This window comes from Astatotilapia calliptera, chromosome 3 (genome assembly GCF_964374335.1).
Source record: "Astatotilapia calliptera chromosome 3, fAstCal68.1, whole genome shotgun sequence".
NCBI classification, from domain to species: Eukaryota; Metazoa; Chordata; class Actinopteri; order Cichliformes; family Cichlidae; genus Astatotilapia; species Astatotilapia calliptera.
Window position 1 is genome coordinate 84,931,273 of NC_137424.1, and position 21,739 is coordinate 84,953,011.

Below are 21,739 nucleotides of genomic sequence, written 5' to 3' on the forward strand. Positions count from 1 at the left end.
CCAGGTGTGTCAGCAGGAAACAGCGAGTGTTATATTAAGGTTTAACAAAATGTGGGCCATTTATTTGGCTGATGGGAAAAAAAACACAAAACAAAGACAAAGCAAACTGGGACAAAACTAAACTGGGAGCAGCTAAGACTAACCATGAAAACTATGACACAAGAACATGAGCATGAATCTGAGCAGGAGCACAAAAAAACCCAAGACCTGACATGACCTGAAGCAACACAAACAGATGACCCGACTCTGAACGACTTAAATATACAGCAGGGTAATGAGGTAAGTGGAAACAGCTGACACAAATGAACATCACGCCACATGGGAAGCAAAGCTAAACACACTGAACATGGAACATCAGTTTTCCTGTAGACTCCTGGTGGAGCAGAGGTCTGCAACAACACCACGCCAACGGACTTTCAAAATAAAACAGGAAGCATGGAGAGACATGAACTCGGACACGAAAGCTTGACACAAGAGAGGGAGCGAGAGAGGGACACAGAGGAGAGACACAAGGGGACACGGGTGATAACACAAACTGGACTAAAACTCAACTAAGTCCTAACTAATAATAACAACACAAGAACATATTTCCAAGAAATCACAAACCCCGCCCCCTGACAGGGAGGCCATGTTGGCTCAGTGATGGTGTGATGAGCTCCAAATACAGTACAGCTGATAAATTTACCAGCTGCTGCCTGTGGAGCTTTGATCAAGCATCAAACATCCTGCAGTTATTTCTATCTGCTTTAAAGCTTTTATTAGCTCCTATTTTTATTACAGTGTGCGGATTAAAGGACGTCCAACCCTCAGACACGTTTTCTAACACACAGTTTACTGTCAGAGAAGCTGCTCCAGCTGTTTCCTGTTTGGATCATCTGAACGTGTCACAAACAGAGACGCTGTTACAGTGTATCTGTCTCTGCTCCAGCTGTTAGCAGCTGTTTCAGTAACCGCTTTGCATTTCATGAAGAATGACTGAAAACTAACAGCTCACCTGTACACACACCTGCAGGAGCTCTGACCCCTGTTTACAGCTCTGTGTGTGTGTTGATGGTCAGAGCTGTGTGTGGGCGGGTCTAGGATCAGGTGACCCTGAACCCTCCCTCATATCTGCAGCACATGTCCCCCCCTCACTGAGCCTGGCCCTTCTGGAGGTGTTTGGCTGGGTGTAGAGCAGCCTGATGGAGGCTTTGAATACATCAGGTGTAGCTAGCACAGCGCCTGCTGACAGCTTTAAATGGCACTGATGGAGCTGCACATCTGTGGCTGTCAGTGATGTCATGATGATGTCATGAGAATCATGATGTCAGGTGTGCTTCAGGACATGAAGGACAGAGGACATGCTGGGCGGTGTGTGTGTGTCCTCCTGTGATAACCTGTGTAAGTGTGAGGTAGAGTGTGTGTACAGCGTGAACAGCTGGCATGGACTGATAGGCTCCGCCCCCAGCTACCCTCACCTGGACAAACGAAGAAGGCGGGTGGATGATGATGGATGAGCTGTGAAGGGTTTGGTCACATGACTCAGTGAGGTGTGTGGTTAATGAGTGGAGAGAGCGCCACAGCAGGAAGTGATGTAATAACCGTGTCTCCAAGCTCTCATGAGTGCTTGGAGCAGATGATATGAGAGTTGGTTGCTATAGCTACGGCTACAGTTGCCCAGGTAACCGGGCCCCTTGAGGGCTCAACAGCTGTTACCATGGAGTTGCCGTGGCGATGAGCAGAGATATTCTGGGATGTGATTTAACTCTTCATGTGTTTATTTTTTTTACAGATGAACGGGTCAGAGGGAGAGCTGGAGTACGAGGAGATCACACTGGAGAGGGTGAGCGCACACACACAGACGCACACAGACACACACACACACAGACACACACACACACACAGACAGACACACACACACACACACAGACACACACAGACACACACACACACACACGTGTAGTGGTGAGAAACACTCCGTCCTCGCGCTCCTTCCAGCTCGTCTCCGCTCTGTTTTTAGACGCATCACTCTGATTTAAAAGCCGCCGTCACCCTCTGAATGTAAGCCACGCCCCCCTGACATCAGCGGGTTATTTTTAGCTCCTTTTACAAATCAAACCAGTGAACCTGACGTTTAATCAGCTGGTCTCAGATCTGCTCACAGAGGCACAGCTGTCAGCACACACAGGAGTGATTTCATGAGTCACCTCCCATCAGCCCTTCATGCACTCTGTGAGGATGATGATGAGGAGGAGGAGGATGGTGAGGATGAGTGTGGAGGTGTGTCAGAGACAGCGGGTGGACAGAGACACTAACATCTGTCCTCAGTGAGTGAGAAGTCTGCAGACACATCTGCATAATTCATGCACAGCTGATCATTGAATACGAGCTGCAGGCAGAAACACCACAGAAGAAGAAAACAGGAAGTAAATGAGATGTTCCTGTCAGGGCTTATGATGATGATGATGAAGGTTTAGCTCTGCTGTGAAGACACATTAGTGAAAGGGCTGCTGGGTAATATCAGGCAGGACTGACCTCCATCAGGCAGATGGTCCAGAGAGCTGCAGGAGCAGGAGGAGGATTAGATTCAGCCTTGTTAGAGGACAGGAAGGTGAAGCTCGTCTTTGTGGATGTCTTCAGCCAACAGCTCGCAGCTTCCTGCGGTCATGTGGACAGCAGCTATCATGGTGACACCATCACAGGAAGTGGAGCAGAAACATCTCCTCTGCTCCGTCAGTGAAGCTCTGACTGAAACAGCTGACTAACTGCTGTCATGGTAACCTGCTGCTGAGGCTGAACTCAGTTCACACTAGGGCTGGGCGATATGACCCAAAATTCATATCTCGATACGTTTTAGCTGGATGGCGATATACGATATATATCTCGATATTTTTTAAAAGCCATAAAGTAAGAACGAAGAGAGAGTTCTTAGTCAAAGCTGTGTCCCAGATGTCACACAGGCACTTTTATTAACATACAGCACAGATGTACATGAAGAAATTACTCAAAAATAAATGATCAGCATCTATTAAATAATAATGCTCTATAAATAAAAGAAAACTGTTGTTTTTGTGCATAACAAAAAGCTCACAATTGTGCAGTCAAAATGTAAGCTAACAGACGCTGAGCATAATAACAAGCAGCTGCTCTGTTCCCAACTTCTACTGCGTGACTGACAGCCTGCAGTTTGAAATCCTCTTTGTAACCGTGTCTCTTACAGGTGCCATTTATGGTCCCTATACACACACAGTACAGTAATATTACGTTGAAGCACAGTACGTATCACTCCGCGAGGCTTCTCGGTAACCATAATGCTCTGGCAATTCATCAAGCGCTGCAGCTTCGTAGCTTAGCAAAGTCGTACTAAAACATTTTTGACAGATTGCTGAGCGCTGTGTTCCACAGAAAATTGGTTCGTGGTCATCAAGCACAACCAGGATTCATACATAAGGCGAGCTGTCAACTTTTGAGAAAATGAAAGGATTCTAGGCTGTGCAGCCCCTCTGGGCTGCATGGCGTTAGCGTGGTTAGCTCGTTAGCGTGGTTAGCTCGCTAACACGTTGACGCCGTCCAGCCCCACGCACGGGGCGATGCGCGGTAACTCGTTAACAGAGATTTGCCGTGTCCATGTTGTCGCTGCCTGCAGGTGAAGCTATGGGGGAGGAGGGGGAGTTGTGTTCAGTGAAGGAGAGGCGAGGCCGAGTAACGTTGCGTAAAGACGAAAGTGGATGAAAGAGAGGCAAACTTGCGGCTCCACAACTATAATTATAAAGTAACATAGACTATATCGATATAAAGGATATTGTCACATCTTATATCTCGTATAAAAATATATTGATATTTTTAAAAAACTCGATATATCGCCCAGTCCTAGTTCACACCATGAGGCCTCTCAGCCCAGTGACAGGTGTCAGCTCCTCAGGACGTCCTCATCGGGGTCCTTTCAAAGTGAAGGAGCAGCAGCTCCACTTACTGGATGTCCGACTTACTCCCCCTGTCTCTAACAGAGACCATGAGCAGAGGAACACTGGGTCTGCTGGACCAATGAACCTTCAGCTTGTCTTTCTTCACCTCGTTGCTCCATCATGAAGGGAACTAACAGCACAGAAAGCAGGATCTATAGAAAACAGAATATAACATTATGACCAGAAGAATAAATAATACAGAACATAGAACCAAAATTCAAGATTATCAAAAATACAAAACCAGAAAACACCAAATGTCTCTTCAGCCTCTCTCCTCTTTCTCCCCTCTGAGAGCTGAAGATCCAAAAGTCAGCTGGTTTGGACATCAGTCTGAGTCTGATAAAAACGCCAACATCTGCAGAGCTCCAGGTTATCCAGCTGTGCAGGAAGCTAACCTGACAGCTGCATAACTCTCCTGGGCCTGGGCTGGCTGTTTGTCTTAGATTCACTCCCAGATTTGATTTATGAGCTCACTGAGCTCATGGGCCAGGTGCTGGTATAAGTGGGGGCTCATCCGGGATCCACATACAGGGAGACCCAGGTCTGCATCAGGTACAGTGTGTTCATGTGTGTGTTCACGTGTGTGTGTTCAGGGTAACTCTGGTCTGGGCTTCAGCATTGCGGGAGGAACCGACAATCCTCACATCGGAGACGACCCCTCCATCTTCATCACCAAGATCATCCCCGGAGGAGCCGCTGCCCAGGACGGACGCCTCAGGTGCACACACACAGAAACACAAACACACACACAAACAGACACACACAGAAACACACACAGACTGCTTGTGCTTGTGTTCTCTGAGGACATGAAGCTGAGCCTCTCACCTTTAAAGGACCTGATCACCCCTGAGCCTTCAAACAGCTGTTTGAGGAGGTGACAATGACTCTCTCTCTCTCTTCATCTCCAGGGTGAACGACAGCATCGTATTCGTCAACGATGTGGACGTCCGGGAGGTCACTCACTCCATCGCTGTGGAGGCGCTGAAGGAGGCGGGGCCTGTTGTCAGGCTGTACGTGCTGCGGAGACGCCCACCGAGCGAACGCATCACACAGATCAAACTGATGAAAGGACCCAAAGGTGAGACAGGAGAGCAGCTCTTATGTAACTGTGATTCCAGCTGCTCTGCCGCCCTCTGCTGGACTGTTAGAGTCATTACAGTTCTTAAATACTTTATGTTTTATGTCAGCAAAAGAAGAATTAGAGACATGACAGAGGCTTCATACACGAGATTCACCTTTATAACCCTTTATACTCTGATTCCTCAGCAGGACACTGTAGTAATGTTTAATAAACCTGTTGTAAATACAGTTTGGTCACACAGGAAGCAGAAACACACCTGAACGTGTCACCTCACCTGGAGCCAGTCACACCTGGAGATTTATTACTTTATATATTTTTAACATTTTGTGACGCACTGATTACGTCAGTAACATATTTTAGTTCATCACCTTTTTAATCTGTAAACGTTGTTTGCCATGAGTCAGTTTGATCTTCATCACTCGCTGTGTTCTGGGTTTTGTTAATCTAACCCCGCCCCCCGGTGCAGGTCTGGGCTTCAGTATAGCGGGCGGCGTGGGGAACCAGCACGTCCCTGGAGACAACAGCATCTACGTCACCAAGATCATCGAGGGCGGGGCGGCACACCGTGACGGGCGGCTGCAGATCGGAGACAAAATCCTGGCGGTACGTGACATCACACGTGTTCTCTCTGACACGCTAAACTGATGTGACTGTGGTCTAACGTGAGGCTCCGCCCCCCGGCAGGTCAACCACATGTCTCTGGAGGACGTCCTGCACGAAGACGCCGTGTCAGCCCTGAAGAATACAGGAGAGGTGGTCTACCTGAAGGTGGCCACGCCCACCTCGCAGTACATCCACCCAATTGATCGATACAGCCCCCCCGACCTGACCAGCTGTAAGTACACCTGTACAGCATCACACTGACTAGACCTGCTCACAGGTTGATTACAGTGATAATACTACAGTAATATTGTAAATAATACTGCATATCAGTCGTCTGTACAGATGTGAGTTCGCTCTGAATGATGACTTTAGTTTCCCTGCAGCGCCACCTAGAGGACAGATGTGCACTTTCAGCTCAGACTAATTCTAAACTCCTCAGAAGATGAAACCAGGACACAGTCAGGCTTTAAAATGAGTTTAATGAGGTTTTCCTTCAAGAAGCTCCAGGAATGTTTGATCCTATCAGGCTTTGATGCTGATGCAGGTGAACTCAAGACTCAGAGGAAGGTCCAGGATGTTTGCTTTACTATGGATAAGATTATCATTCATAACAGATTAATCCAGAATACTGTGTCAAACACACAGTCAGCAACCAGTTAAACCTGTGATCCAGATGTTAGACCTGTCCCTGATCCAGATGTTACACCCGTGACCCTGATCCAGGTGTTACACCCGTGTCCCTGATCCAGATGTTACACCCGTGTCCCTGATCCAGATGTTAGACCCGTGACCCTGATCCAGATGTTACTCCCGTGTCCCTGATCCAGATGTTAGACCCGTGTCCCTGATCCAGATGTTAGACCCGTGTCTCTGATCCAGATGTTAGACCCGTGCCCCTGATCCAGATGTTAGACCTGCCCCTGATCCAGATGTTAGACCTGTGTCCCTGATCCAGATGTTAGACCTGTCCCTGATCCAGATGTTACTCCCGTGTCCCTGATCCAGATGTTAGACCCGTGACCCTGATCCAGATGTTAGACCCGTGACCCTGATCCAGATGTTAGACCTGTGTCCCTGATCCAGATGTTAGACCTTTCCATTATTCAAATGTTAGACCCGTGTCCCTTATCCAGATGTTAGACCTGTGACCCTGATCCAGATGTTAGACCTGTGACCCTGATCCAGATGTTAGACCCGTGACCCTGATCCAGATGTTAGACCCGTGACCCTGATCCAGATGTTAGACCCGTGACCCTGATCCAGATGTTAGACCTGTCCCTTATTCAGATGTTAGACCCGTGACCCTGATCCAGATGTTAGACCCGTGTCTCTGATCCAGATGTTAGACCTGCCCCTGATCCAGATGTTAGACCCGTGACCCTGATCCAGATGTTAGACCCGTGTCCCTGATCCAGATGTTAGACCTTTCCATTATTCAAATGTTAGACCCGTGTCCCTGATCCAGATGTTAGACCTGTCCCTTATCCAGATGTTAGACCTGTGACCCTGATCCAGATGTTAGACCCCTGACCCTGATCCAGATGTTAGACCCTGATCCAGATGTTAGACCCTGATCCAGATGTTAGACCTGTGACCCTGATCCAGATGTTAGACCTGTGACCCTGATCCAGATGTTAGACCTGTGACCCTGATCCAGATGTTAGACCTGTGACCCTGATCCAGATGTTAGACCTGTGACCCTGATCCAGATGTTAGACCTGTCCCTTATTCAGATGTTAGACCTGTGTCCCTGATCCAGATGTCAGAGATCAGCTGCTGAATCTTCTGTCCTCGCTGCAGCCTACATGGAGCCGGACTATATGTGCGATTACCCACAAGCCCTCCCTCCTCCGTCACCGCGGCGATACTCCCCGATCCCCCGCGGCATGATGGGAGAGGACGAGTACTCGAGGGAGCCTCGCAGGGTTTGCGTGCAGCGCGGCTCCACCGGCCTGGGCTTCAACATCGTGGGCGGAGAGGACGGAGAGGGCATCTTCATCTCCTTCATCCTCGCAGGAGGCCCAGCAGACCTGAGCGGGGAGCTCCGCAAGGGAGACCAGATCCTCAGTGTAATACACACAAACACACACACAGATCCTCAGTGTAATACACACAAACACACACACAGCAGGTCTTCAGAGCAGGTGAGTTATTTAGAGATAAATGTGATCAATAACTCCAACAACTAACACCTGTTGGAGTTATTGATCACATGAAGACATGAAGTCCAAAATAATAGGAGTACTTTAGAGCAGGGGTGTCAAACTCAAGGCTCACTTTAGGTCGCGGGCCAAACAAGACAAACATTCATTGAACACTAAAACTGTTTTTTAAACATAAATATGAATAAAAACAGACAGGAATATTATTCCAGATTAAATAAACTTAAAAAAATAAACTTTAACTTTAAATAATTTGCTCTTCATAAAAATATATCCTGCAAGTTAGAAATACGAACATGCTGCCAAAACCCCAGAAAAAGTAAATGAGAGCAAACACAAGGTTGGAGCTGCATGTAGACGGAGCTGGGCACTGCTGCAGGAGTGGAGCTAATAAACTGTGCGGGACGTTCAGTGTCGTACTTTCCCTGAGTGCATCGTTACACTGCAGCTGCATCTGAATCTGCACAGGTGCAGCTCAGCAACGTCCGCTGACTTGGTTCAACATTACTGCAGCAGGGAAAGTGAGGCAGGTTGCACTGGTGCGTCGCACAGCTTCATCCTGCAGCTCTTCAGAGTGGTACCGGGCTGCTTTGGCTCCTCTGCTACAGTAAAACTTGCTTTCACAACAGCTTCACTTTGTGGTTTTGCTCTGGTGACAAACGTCTGCTGAAATGTCAGATTCTTCTTCAGCTCTTCTACTTCCTGTAGTTTCTGCATTTAGGTTTTCAGCTTATCCTGACGTTTTGTCTCGTAGTGCCGTCTTAAACTAAATTCCTTACAGCCACATTAGCTCCACTAATAAGACGCACGGCTTTACCAGCATGTCTGTAAACATATATTCAGCCTCCCACTGGCGCTGAAAGGCTCTGCTGTCAGAGTCAACTTGTGTGTTATTAGCGCCTCATATCGCCGGGCCATGCATAACAATAATAGTACATCTATATAAAATCATCTCGCGGGCAGGATATAAATGTACGCCGGGCCGGATGTGGCCCGCGGGCCTTGAGTTTGACACACGTGCTTTAGACTCTCAAACTACAACAGAAAAGTAATCAGAGTACTCTGATGAGTAACTTGTCTGGTGTTACATCAGCTCTGGTCCTCAGTCACAGTTTGTAACCAGCAGAAACAAAAGTGTAACCTGGCTGCCCCCTGCTGGTCAGGCAGAGGTACTGACCACAGATCCACTCAACTAACGTGTGTGTGTGTGTGTGTGTGTGTGTGTGTGTGTGTGTGTGTGTGTGTGTGTGTGCAGGTGAACGGGGTGGACCTCCGGTACGCCACACATGAGCAGGCAGCAGCAGCTCTGAAGAACGCCGGGCAGACTGTTACCATAGTAGCACAGTACAGACCTGAGGGTGAGGACTCACACTCACACACACACACACACACACACACACACACACACACACACACACACACACACACACACACCTAACCCGTTTGTCACTACTCCAGTACGCGACTGCGCACTCGTGTTCTCACTAGTCCGTGCGTTGTAAGTTCACACGTCACACTTCCTGAGAACGCAGCGCGATCGTTCCACAGCTGGAACATCAGTGTACTTGATGACTTGATGACATCACAGCTCCAGAGGTTTCACTGCCATCCCCTCGTAATTTTACTGTTATTAATATTTGCAGTGGAAATTTCTCATGGTGTGGGAGATTTCTGTAAGAAAAAAGATAAAACAGTATTTCAGGCACTTTGGCAAATAAAGCAAACATGAACATTTTGTCTAAGTGACTTATATGTTTAACCTGAGCAGTGAAAGACCGCGGGGGGTTAAAAACGATGGAGTCCGCTGTTCTCGCTCTGGTGACCCTTGACCTCATGGTCAGCTGACAGCTGGTGGGTAACAGACGTCTCTGAAAACGTCGGAGCGCTTTTACAAATATGTGATGTCCTGATATTTGAAGTTCACACAGCAACATTCTCGCCTTAAAATATCTTAAAAGTTCATTTTTTTACACAGAGTCATATCTTTTTAGCAGCTGTCCTACGTCACTGCTGTGTTTGAGTTTTGGACGAAATGCATTCTGGGATATTTGGCTGCACCAAGTCCACATAAGACACCACTGATGCATGCTGGGTAAAATGGGAGGAGCCAGAACACATCCGGGAATGTTGAAATGAGATGAGATGAGATAGCCTTTATTTGTCAGTTGCAGGTCTTTTGCCCACAACCGAGATGACAGACCTTGCCGACCGTACATACAATACAAACATCACATTGGGGAGACAGGTCAGGCCAGGTAGCGAGGAAAAAAAACATTGAAATGTGCAACACAAAAGGATAATACAGGAATGCACAGGTATCAACACACCATAACACAATAAACACAGACAAGCAACATGGGAAAGAGTTCCAGTGTGTACATCTGATCTGGGACCGCTGCAGTCCCAGTCTTCCAGCCAACCCAGGTGGCCTTGCATGGAATGGGAAGGAACAGACTAAAGACAGTCGTTATCAGGGTGTTGTTGTTCAGCTCCAGCCTTGCAGCTGGCGCCAAAGGGGTATCTGCATAAGTGATGGTATGTTTTACTTTAGTGCGAACAGCTCATATGAATTTCAAAGCAGTTCTACAGTCCAACACTGGTCTCTCAATCTCCCGTTGGAGAGCCGCGAGCTTTGCCATACTTGCGTTCTGTGATGTTGTCATTTCTTGTGCTCAAGGAGCCGATTCTGAGAACTCACGGCAGTGTGCCTCCCCGAGATGTCATCCAATTTTGTGCCCAGAGATGTTATTCCGAGCGAGCCCTTCTGAGATGTATCCAGTCTGCAGTCAGAGATCTTATTCTGAGTATTCACAGCAGCCGTAGCCTCTCCAAGATCTTATCCGTGCTGCGTTCAATCCCAGCGGGCAGCCTTGTGGGGGTTTGAACAGCCGGTTCCGCTTCCTTAATTCTTCGATAAGTCAGGGCCAAGCCAGCTCCGATCAGCCAGAACCCTGTTACCATGGTTCAGAATAGGTCGATATCTTCAGCACTCAGGCTCACCCGAGCCCAGACTTCTCGTTGAGAAAAGGGTGTTGATTGCATTCAGAGACCAGTTGATCCAATCCATGATTCCTCTTTTAGGTTTTAGAGAACAGACTGTGAGAGTGTTCCAGGGAAAATACAAAAACCACGAGACTAGACAAGGACATCAGCAGGGAAGATAAGGGAGAGGAGAAAAAGTGCGTCCGCCTCCTCCGAGAGGAGAAGAAGGAAAGTACTTGGCTTGATGCTACTTTGAATTGGAGCAGTACTGTTACTGATGACGTATCACAAGTCCACGAGAACGCAAGTACACACAAGTACCCGCAAGTACACACAAGTACACATATTGAGAAACAGCAGGGTCTCCTGATCCATCTGTGAGCTGTGATTGGCCTGCAATGATCCTGATGGTTGGTCCTGCTCACTGTGTGTAAAGACCTCTGATCATGTGACCCTTGTACCTGTGTGACCTTTGACCTTGACCCTGTTTAAACTCTGAGTGTGTGTTTTCAGAGTACAGTCGCTTCGAGGCAAAGATCCACGACCTGAGGGAGCAGATGATGAACAGCTCGTCCGGCAGTCTGAGGAACAGCCGCACCTTCTACATCAGGTAACCTGAGCTCACCTGTGACACACTGAGACACCTGGACCAGGTCTCCTCAGGGCAGCACGCCCGGCCTCTTTCATCTGTTCCTACTGTGAATGAGTCAGAATGACCTCACAGTCATGACGCCTGTGAACAGGTGTGCTTTACTCCATCATGTGTCACTCAGCTGTAACCATCAACCATCTAGATTCAGAGATGGATGCATCCAGCAGATTATTCCTTTACCAACAAATCTAAAACATGAACACATCAGGAGCACCTCAGGTTCAGGATGGGTTTGAACGCAGGCTGGAGCTGCCAGGGATCGAACCAACAACCTCAGAGGACGAGCCGCTCTGCCTCCTGAAACACAGACACCACGTTTATGAGTGTGAGGTTTATCCTCAGTAAGACACGTTTGTCTCTCTACACAGCAGAGACCAGACGGACATCCACAGAACAGATCGGTAGAATACAGTAAAACAATAGAAACAGTTATAAACAACTGCAGAATTGTAAGGTCTGTAGTAGGAGTGGCTGTAGCTCAGGCGGTAGACCAGGTCATCTACTGATCGCAAGGTTGGTGGTTCGATTCCTGGCTTCCCCTGGTCTGCATGCCAAATATCCTTGAGCGAGATATTAATGTTCACCGATGCATCCATCAGAGTATGTGTGAATGTGAGCTAGAAAGAAAATGTGCTTGGGTGAATGCACACGTTGCATAAAGCGCTGTGAGTGCGTAGAAAAGCGCTGTATGAGCTGTAATAAGCCATTTATACAGTTTAGAATTCATAACATTTAGTTAGTGTATGTGTACATGTTTATATATCTTTGTGAGGACCAACATTTAAATGCTACTATGCTTGTGGGGACCAACAGCCATCATGGGGACTATGAAGACATGTTTGAGACTCACAATGTGGTTTTAGGGTCCCAGTTATGGGGACGCTTTCATTTTTGATGGTTAGGGTAAGAAATATGTCAATTGATGTCCTCACTAAGATATGAAAACAGGACTGTGTGTGTCTGTGTTTGTCGGTCCGAAGTGTGTGTAAAGAACACACAGAGAACTCCTGGAACAACTTCTGACTCCAGATGTGCTAAATTTAAATGACTCCCAGTCAGCTGACAGTCTGAGGCGGTCACATGACCTCCTGAGGTCCTCAGAGGCGATGAGCGGCGTTCTCCATGGCGTGCTGTGTGTGTTACAGGGCGCTCTTCGACTACGATAAGCAGTGGGACTGCGGCGTGCTGTCTCAGGCGCTGGACTTTAACTTTGGCGAGGTCTTCCACGTGATCGACAGCGCCGACGAGGAGTGGTGGCAGGCACGCAGGGTCAACCAGCAGGGGGAGCTGGAGGAGCTGGGCTACGTCCCCTCCAAGCACAGGTCAGTGAATGCTGCACACACACACACACACACACACAGGTCAGTGAATGCTGCACACACACACACACGGGTCAGTGAATGCTGCACACACACACACACACACACAGGTCAGTGAATGCTGCACACACACACTGACTGCCACCTCAGGGTGCTTTATACTGTAAGATAAAGACAATAATACACAATGAATCCAGTGTGTGTGTGTGTGTGTTTCAGAGTGGAGAGGAAGGAGTGGTCACGGATGAAGAGCAAAGGTAAAATAATAACACACAGAGGAGGAGGAGGAGGCGTGGTTATTCATCAGTGACTCCTCCACACACACTCCTGTGGTGATAGTTTGACCTCCTGATGATCAGTGAGGAGGAGCCTGAGAGCTCAGGAACAGGAAGAGGTCAGAGGTCATTCATCGAAGCTCCATGTTCAGTGTGAGGAAGTTAAATAAAACCTGCAGCCTGTGCTGATGATACAGGAAGTGGAAGTATCTACTTCCTGTTTTCTCCTCTGCGAGGATCCAGAGGAAGTCACTCAGACTCAGAAACACAAAAACACAGAGGCGTCCATCAGCTCTGACCTCATCACAGCATCACAGGAACCTTCAGACAGGAAGTGACCTCTGACCTCTCTCACTTCTAACCACGTGACTCAGTCAAACTGAGGGTTCATGTAACCTCAGACCCTCCTCATCATCATGTCCCCGTCATGGGTCAGATCTTCGTATGATGTCACTTCCTGTGTTTTCAGGTGTTTCTTCTTCTTGCAGGTAGAGAAGGCTTCGTTCACAGCTACGAGCTCATCACTCAGATTGAAGGTCAGTGTCACCAGTAACCTTTGACCCCCAGACTCTAAATCAAACTGTTCCCGCCTCTGACTGTGGGTCACATGACCTCTGTGTGTGTGTTCAGTGGACTATGCCCGCCCCATCATCATCCTGGGACCCACCAAAGACCGCGTCAACGACGACCTGCTGTCCGAGTTCCCCGACAAGTTCGGCTCCTGCGTCCCCCGTAAGGCTCCGCCTACAGGTGGTCGAACAGGAACTGAACAGACAGGTTTCTAATGTGTGCCTCGCTCTCTCTCACAGATACGACTCGCCCTCGCAGGGACTACGAGGTGGATGGGCGGGACTACCACTTTGTGGCGTCACGGGAACAGATGGAGCGGGACATCCAGTCGCACCGCTTCATCGAGGCGGGGCAGTACAACAACCACCTGTACGGGACGTCGGTGCAGAGTGTGCGACAGGTGGCCGAGCAGGTGACAGTCCGCACTTTCCCACAGTGGCCGTTTCCACTCCCACAGTGCCAGTATTGTGACGGTGTGTGTGTGTGTGTGTTCAGGGGAAGCACTGCATCCTGGATGTGTCGGCCAACGCCGTGAGGAGGCTGCAGGCGGCACAGCTCCACCCCATCGCTATCTTCATCCGACCGCGGTCGCTGGAGAACATCCTGTGAGTCTAACACGTCACGTAAAATCATGAGGTCAGATCAAACTGCTCTCTGACTCCGCCCATAAAGGTCAAATCAGACCAACCTCCCAGATCCAGTAACAGACAGAGGTCTGCAACAGCAGAGATGAGATTCTGACATCTGCCACCTGGTGATAGACGAGTTGTGCCTCATCCACAGACTCTAGTGTGGGTGCCCAGCTGGGCCCCCACGGGAGACCCTACCAGGGACAAAAAGCCCCCAACACCACAGGTTGCGAATCAGGGAGGTTCTTAATTTTTGATTCTTAAAGTAAATTAAAGTTCAAACATGGAAATCTCAAATGTCATTCAATTACATTCTTTAAAAGAAAATTAATTAAAATTTTAAATTAAATTTTTTTTTAAGATTTGATTCAAAGTGTCGTTGTTTTGTGGGCGGAGCCACAGAGCATTTCATGTCGCTGTGAGAATTAACACGTGTGGCATTGGTGCAGGGACTTGAACAAGCGCCTGTCGGAGGAGCAGGCGAGGAAAGCTCTGGATCGAGCCATCAAGCTGGAGCAGGACTTCCTGGAGTGCTTCACAGGTAAAACAACGATTAAGTTCACGAGCGTTCACGTGTGAAACGTACGAGCGTCTCAGGGTTTGATGCCATCTTTGCCTGTCTTCCAGCCATCGTGCACGGCGACAGCTTCGAGGAAGTCTACCACCACGTCAAAGTGGTCATCGAGGAGCAGAGCGGACCCTACATCTGGGTCCCCGCACGCGACAGGCTCTGATTGGCCGACTGTCTTCACGGGAACTGCTGTTAACGTCACGCCCAGGCTCCTCCCTCCCTCCAGCGGGTTTTTGTTTTCTTCTCTGGGAGGGTGACGGGCGCACGCACTGATGGATCAGGATGTTTTTAATCTGAGACGAGGACAGACTCACACTGATTGGTTTATTATCAGTACATGATGAATCAGAGCCTGTAGACCTGGTACTGAAGTATTTATATCATGCTATTTATTTATTTATCTATTTATTTATTGGTTTGTGTGATGTGAAGATGGTGTGTGTGTGTGTGTGTGTGTGAGTGTGCACGTGTTGGTGTGTAGTGTACATACAGACTTGTGTGACTGTAAATAAACGATGGGGCTCAAACACACAGTCTATTTCAGGGCTTAAAGTAACAAACAACCACTGGACTACAACACCCACAATCCTGCTCTGCCTGCACCTCTACACCCCCACGCCCTCACTTTCCACACTTCATCTGCTACTGTCCTCCTCTGCCTGGACTAGAACTCCTCAAAGCACCCTTTGTTTGGACTACAACTCCTCAAACCGCACTGTGTTTGGACTACAACTCCTCAAAGCACCCTTTGTTTGGACTACAACTCCTCAAACCACCCTTTGTTTGGACTACAACTCCTCAAACCGCATTGTGTTTGGACTACAACTCCCTGTCTTTCCCCCTGCTTCCACTAAAGCACCCACAATCCTCCTTGGTTTTGACTGCAACAACTTTATGCTGGACTACATGACCCACAATCCTCTGTCTTGACCTAAACGCACACAATCCTTCTTAGCTGAACACTGAACTGCCCTCATATGGACTACAGCTCCCATAATCCCCTCCTGATGGACAGTTTGGATTGAAACACTTCCATTTTTAAGCAAAAACGTCTGGACTGCAGCACCAACACTTCCCAGTTGTGGTGATGGATAAACTCCACCCACAAATGTCTACAGCACAGAAGGACGACATTACCCACAAGTCTCAGCTGATCCAGGCCACACATGCTGCCTGTGGGTCTGTGCTTGACTACAATACCCATGATTCCCTGCTCAGATGGCAGGGTGGAGACTGTGAAATTACCCTGCTGAGGGGAAGGCGGAGCTAAAGCTTGAGGTTGGGGTAGCATCAGGGGGCGGGGCATGTGTCCCGCTCACAGGACTCTGTTACCCACAGTGCTTTGGGTGTAGATGGGTTCCAGCGGGGTTTCCCAGACTGAATATCAGGGTCGTGTGAATAATAATAATTATTATAATGAAAGTAATCCTACTTATAGATGATGTAATATCATCACACACACGTGCACTCAGCGGGGTCACCTGAGGTCACGTTAGTTTGTGAGCACTGACAGAAACACTGATGTATCATTAAATCTGAGTATTGATTAGCCTGCCTCACACACACACACACACACACACACACACACACACACACACACTCATTTATGCACACGCACACACACACACACACACAAACTCACACACACACACACACTCACACACACACACACACACACACTCATTTATGCACACACACACACACACACACACACACTCACACACACACACACACACACTCATTTATGCACACGCACACACACACACACACACACACTCACACACACACACACACTCACACACACTCATTTATGCACACACACACACTCACACTCACACAGAGTTGAGATAGTTTGATGAGCGGCTCGTTGTATAATGACATGAATTAGTTATAAATGAAACTCTTGAAATATTGAAATAAATTCCTTATAAAAGCTGACTGAGTCTCCTCCATGTTGGATCCTGCGTGTTCGTGCACAGCTGACTGCTGACTCCGCCCATCAGCTGAAAATCCTGACAAACATAAATTTATTATTGATTATATGACCAAGGTGGTGTCATAGATACTGATGGAGCTGAGGACCTGCACGTTTAACCACAGGTGATAAATATGAGTGAACACGCCTCACATGAAACCTGTTCAGCAGACCAACAATCTGCAGGTCATCTATGAATCTAATCACAGGTCATTTTCTGCTACAGAAATGATCCCTATTAGTGCCAACTGTATGTATGCTGAACTAGTGAGGTTACAAAGTAGGGTGGGTGTAAAGAGGATTTAAAGATTTCTTCATTCATTTGAATGGAAATAAAAAGTAATAACAAGTTTAATATTTTAAAAAGTTTAAAAGCTACAGAATGAACAGTAATAGTGGTGTAGTCTTAAAAAGCTGCAAGTTTGGATACCAGAACAGTTTCTGGAGAACAAAGTGTGCAGGAGAAACTCCAGTGTGAATGCTGACAGCCAAACAGACTGTTTCTTATATCAATCTGAGCACTCAAAGCACTTTATACAACTAAGGAGCTTGGAAAGAAAAGCGTCTGGACTTCTTTAAGTTGCTTGGAGATGTTTCACCTCTCATCTGAGAAGCTGTTTGCCACAGCTGTCCTGGTGCACACTTTTTTTTCTTAGGCGCACCTGCATAAAAGTTCGGCGAGAGAGACAAAACCTGCATCTCAGAATCTAGCGCAAAAAAGACGTAAACACAAAGCACAGACCCGACGCATCAGAAACAGCGAGCTGTCGGCTTTCAGCCCCGACGGCGTGTCCGTGTGCGGGCTGTTGAGTGAGAAAGCCGAGAAAGAGAAAGCTGATTCTGATGCGTCGGGTCCGCTCTGTGTTTACGTCTTTGTGTGGAGTCCATGTACCTGCTCTCATTTGCTGTTTGGTGGTTGTTGAAATAGTTTTTGAGCTTTATTGCTTCATTCAAGCTACTCACCTCTCTCTATCCACCTGTACTTTCAACTGGACCACGGCCAATCAGAGAGGTCCCGCCCCTGACTATCTCTGATTGGTTTCGACTATGATAGGGCCATAATGTGTGTCTGTTGTTGACCACACGGAGACTTTTTTTTTGCAGAGACCAAACAATTGGTCGCACTGTGCGACCTGGGATTTATGACCAAATTGGTCGCACTCTAGAGCCCTGCTCCAAGAGGGACAGTGGACCCCCTATTGATCCTCTTCCTAATCAAATGAGCCAAGGTGTGAAGACGGGTATGGGTCACAGTCAGCCAGGGTTTAAGGTGAGCTCATTGTGAAACCTAGCTCCACTCTATCATATGATTTCCTGAGGTCAGAGGGCCCAGGATGTGAGTGGGTGTTAAGGCGTCTGGGGAGGGAACTCAAAACAGGATTATAGATGGCAGACAGTTGGTGTTGTAAACCACCGCCTCTGTTCAAAGATGGTCGCTCACAGTAGACATAGATGGCTTCTTTTTTTTCCTTCCAAGCTCCTTAGACCCTTACGATGTAACTCCAGCCCAGCCCATGCAGCAGTATATTAATGACTAACCTCGTATTGTGGATGGATTATCTCAGTTGTTCTCCTGACTGAAGTTTGGTCCGTTTACAGCATCCTGCCATGTGATTGCATTTGTCCCTGACCATCAGGAACCCTCATGTTAACTTTTATTACAGTTTTTGCCCGTTGCTTGAACACCATGAACCCATGCCTAGACTAAAGTAACACAACTTGAAGCTTTTGTCACCATACCTCAAACACATGTACCCCTACCTTAAACAAAAGCGCTGCTTTGCACCCCAGTTCCAATTATGCAACACACCTACTCCTTTATGCAACACACATGGTCCTGCATGCTACACTCTATTTCATACATAAGACACTTCGCTCACAAAATGAAATGTCAGGGTGCCATTCGGAAAACACATGTATCCAAAATACAAAACACATCGGGTAATTGCAACCACTCAAATACACACCTGAAGGCACTTACTTGCAAAACCGAACACCAAGTAGCCAACTACAAAAAGCCCTCAGCGTAGCCATTCCAAGAACTTTGCAAGCATGGATGGAGGGAGAGCAAGAGGAAGAGGAAGAGGTAGAGGAGGAGGAAGAGGAGGAGGAGGCCGAAGAGGCATGCAGACAATGCCATCCGTCTCCACCAGCTACGACGGGAAATACTTGCAGACAGGCGAGTGTTCAGCAACATAGACCATGTGAGCATCACCACCATCAGACGCATCTTGGGTAAACACAGCATCACCATGAAGCAGTTCTACAGAGTCCCATTTGAGAGGACCAGTGACGGGGTCAAAGGACTTCGAGCTGAATATGTACGGGTACGTGTAACTGTCCCTTACATTTACAATAGAGTATTGGTGAAGTCCAGTAGCAGCTGAATATGTACCATATCAGTACCACATGGATCTATTCTGAGAGCTACACAGGTACCTGTGTGATGGGGTGAGGGTGCTGTATGTGTAGCACTGTAGTACAGTGATATGTTCCCCTTTTTCCAGAGAATCTTGGCCATGGATGGAGCTGCACAGCCTCATGAATACATTTTCATTGATGAAGCTGGATTCGACCTGAGCAAAACAAGACGACGGGGTCGTAATGTAATTGGACAAAGGGCAATTGTGCACGTCCCAGGGCAGCGCGGGGGAAACATCACATTATGTGCCGCCATATGCCTTCGAGGGCTTCTGCACCATCATGCAATACTAGGTCCATACAATAGCCAACACATACTCACATTTCTAGATGCTCTCCATGATATATTTGTACAGAACAGACCAGATCAGCCCAGGTTTGTGGTGATATGGGATCATGTCAGTTTCCATCGGGCTGCTCTGGTCCAGGCCTGGTTCTCCAACCACAATCAATTTGGAGTGGTATACTTGCCCCCTTACTCACCATTTTTAAACCCTATAGAGGAATTTTTTTCGGCTTGGAGATGGCGAGTATATGACCGCCAACCACATGCCCGCATGCCTCTTCTGCAGGCAATGGAACAGGCCTGCGGCGACATTCAGGTGACAGCAATCCATGGATGGTTTTGACATGCAAGAGGATATTTTCCCCGGTGCCTAGCGGGAGAGGACATTGCTTGCGATGTTGATGAGGTCCTGTGGCTAGACCCCAACAGACGGCGGGATCCATGAGCCCACTTATGCACAATTGTCATGGTTTTTTGTGTTTACAGTATAGTGTTTTTTCTATTGCAGTATTATTGTGTTGTTGTTGTTTTTTTTGCTTTATCTGAATTCATGGTACTGCAATGTACAATATTGAGTAGGTCTATTTGCGTTTTTGGTTGTTTGGAAATGTGTCTCCTGTAAATGTGCCTTCTGAATAAACAATGGAAATCAAGGACTGCAGTGTTTTATGTACAGAAGACTAGTGTGTTCCCCCTGATCTGTGAGTGTTTGCATATGATGCAAGTATGTGTCATTCTGTCAACAGAGTTACATTTTGACAAAGGAATGTTAGATTTTGACAGCAGAGTTTAGGTTTTGGGAGTAGAGTTTCAATTTGGCACAGATGTGAATGGTATATTTCCCAGTGTTGTGTCATGTGTACTTGTGTGTACAGTTTTGGCACAGCGTGCGGGGTTTTGCAAAATGTGTTCAAGCAGTGGGCAAAAACTGTAAGTCCTCAGTTCGTTAGCGATCACACAGCACATAATTATATACCAGGCAGCCCAACTTCAGTAACCCTACAAACGTCACTGCTGTTTACTCTCCTGTCCTTATTTATGTTGAGATTGATAGCAGAGCTGTACGTTTTAATTTGTTTCTTAAATCTCTCAACCTGCTGAAATTCTCTGCCAACACAGAGGAGATTCTCAGGAGGAAAGCATCATGACCTTCTCCATCACCTGCTGGTTCCACTCCCTCAGCCTTCATACAGGAACAGACTGCAGCACACTGCATCAGTGTGCTCTAAAATCATTGGCCTGTCTGTCAGAACTCTGGCACAGGTTTTCAGCCCACAGGCCCGGAGACAGGCCAGTTTTGAAACAAACGAAACACAAAGAGCCAGAAACCAAAACGGCAAACACAGGAGCCCAGAAAACAACTCAAAGAAAACCGACCAAACAAAAAAGGGTCACAAAAGGTACAGGCGGCCAGTAAAACTGTTCCGAAAAAAGTTCAGGGGGCCGGCCTGGAGGTTGACAGCACAAAAGTCCAAACCCGGGCAGTTCAGGAGGCCGACCCTGTGAAAAGCAATGGCGGCGATGCAGGCGAAGTCGGTCTGGAGGCAGGCCTCGCAGAGGGCAGCGGTGGCGATGCAGGCGAAGGAGGTCGATACGATAAATAAAACGATATTTATCGTATTACATTATGTATCGATAAAACGATACATAATGTAATAAACTCAAAACTCCGGGTCAACGACTCAGGCATCCTAACAGTTTTAAACACTTCAGTGTTAATCGTTTTGTTTCAGTTGTTTGAACAAAGTCACTGTGTGAATATGTCAGCTGACATTCGTTGTTGTATACAAACTGATATCCTGTGATTTATGCTTTAATCCTGTGATACAGTCAGTGTTGTTGGATAAACCCCGGCCTCTTAATCAAATGTTCACGCCTGGTTTCATTGATATCATATCCACCCAGAAATCTGGACTTCATCATTTTGCCCTGACATCATTATCTGAACATTAAAACTGCAGCAATGTTAAAATGAATCATGAAAGGACTTTGTTGGCTTCTTTAAAGGTACAGAATATAAATTTTAAATATATGTTTACGTGATTAACTTTGACCAATTTGTTATCAACTGATTATGAGTTATTTTTTATATTCAGTATAAATCTAATTGTGTGGTGGGTCACAAATTTACTTATTAGGTAAAAATCATTCTCTTTTTTATTTTTATGACTTGTTATCTTATGTGCAGCACTTTGTGATTCTATCTAGAAAGGTGCTATATAATTAAAATTTTATTTATTAGTTAATTAATTAATTTATTTTTATCGGT

General features: G+C 47.2%; 1 protein-coding gene across 5 annotated transcripts in view; it reads left to right on the top strand.

Moving 5' to 3' along the window:
* Positions 1 to 16,726, top strand: part of dlg4b (discs, large homolog 4b (Drosophila)) — a 45,244-nt gene extending 28,518 nt beyond the window's left edge. For all 5 annotated transcript variants that reach the window (XM_080299543.1, XM_080299544.1, XM_080299545.1 and 2 more), the window contains 16 exons: positions 1,772 to 1,822; positions 4,538 to 4,662; positions 4,853 to 5,022; positions 5,492 to 5,628; positions 5,710 to 5,860; positions 7,429 to 7,697; positions 9,046 to 9,148; positions 11,286 to 11,382; positions 12,570 to 12,746; positions 12,963 to 13,000; positions 13,507 to 13,554; positions 13,649 to 13,750; positions 13,828 to 14,000; positions 14,084 to 14,193; positions 14,667 to 14,758; positions 14,845 to 16,726. In XM_080299543.1, the coding sequence (XP_080155669.1) occupies positions 1,772 to 1,822; positions 4,538 to 4,662; positions 4,853 to 5,022; positions 5,492 to 5,628; positions 5,710 to 5,860; positions 7,429 to 7,697; positions 9,046 to 9,148; positions 11,286 to 11,382; positions 12,570 to 12,746; positions 12,963 to 13,000; positions 13,507 to 13,554; positions 13,649 to 13,750; positions 13,828 to 14,000; positions 14,084 to 14,193; positions 14,667 to 14,758; positions 14,845 to 14,951 (1,950 nt within the window). In that variant the 3' untranslated portion in view covers positions 14,952 to 16,726. The remainder of the gene's footprint in view (positions 1 to 1,771; positions 1,823 to 4,537; positions 4,663 to 4,852; positions 5,023 to 5,491; positions 5,629 to 5,709; positions 5,861 to 7,428; positions 7,698 to 9,045; positions 9,149 to 11,285; positions 11,383 to 12,569; positions 12,747 to 12,962; positions 13,001 to 13,506; positions 13,555 to 13,648; positions 13,751 to 13,827; positions 14,001 to 14,083; positions 14,194 to 14,666; positions 14,759 to 14,844) is intronic.
* Positions 16,727 to 21,739: the final 5,013 nt, after the last annotated feature.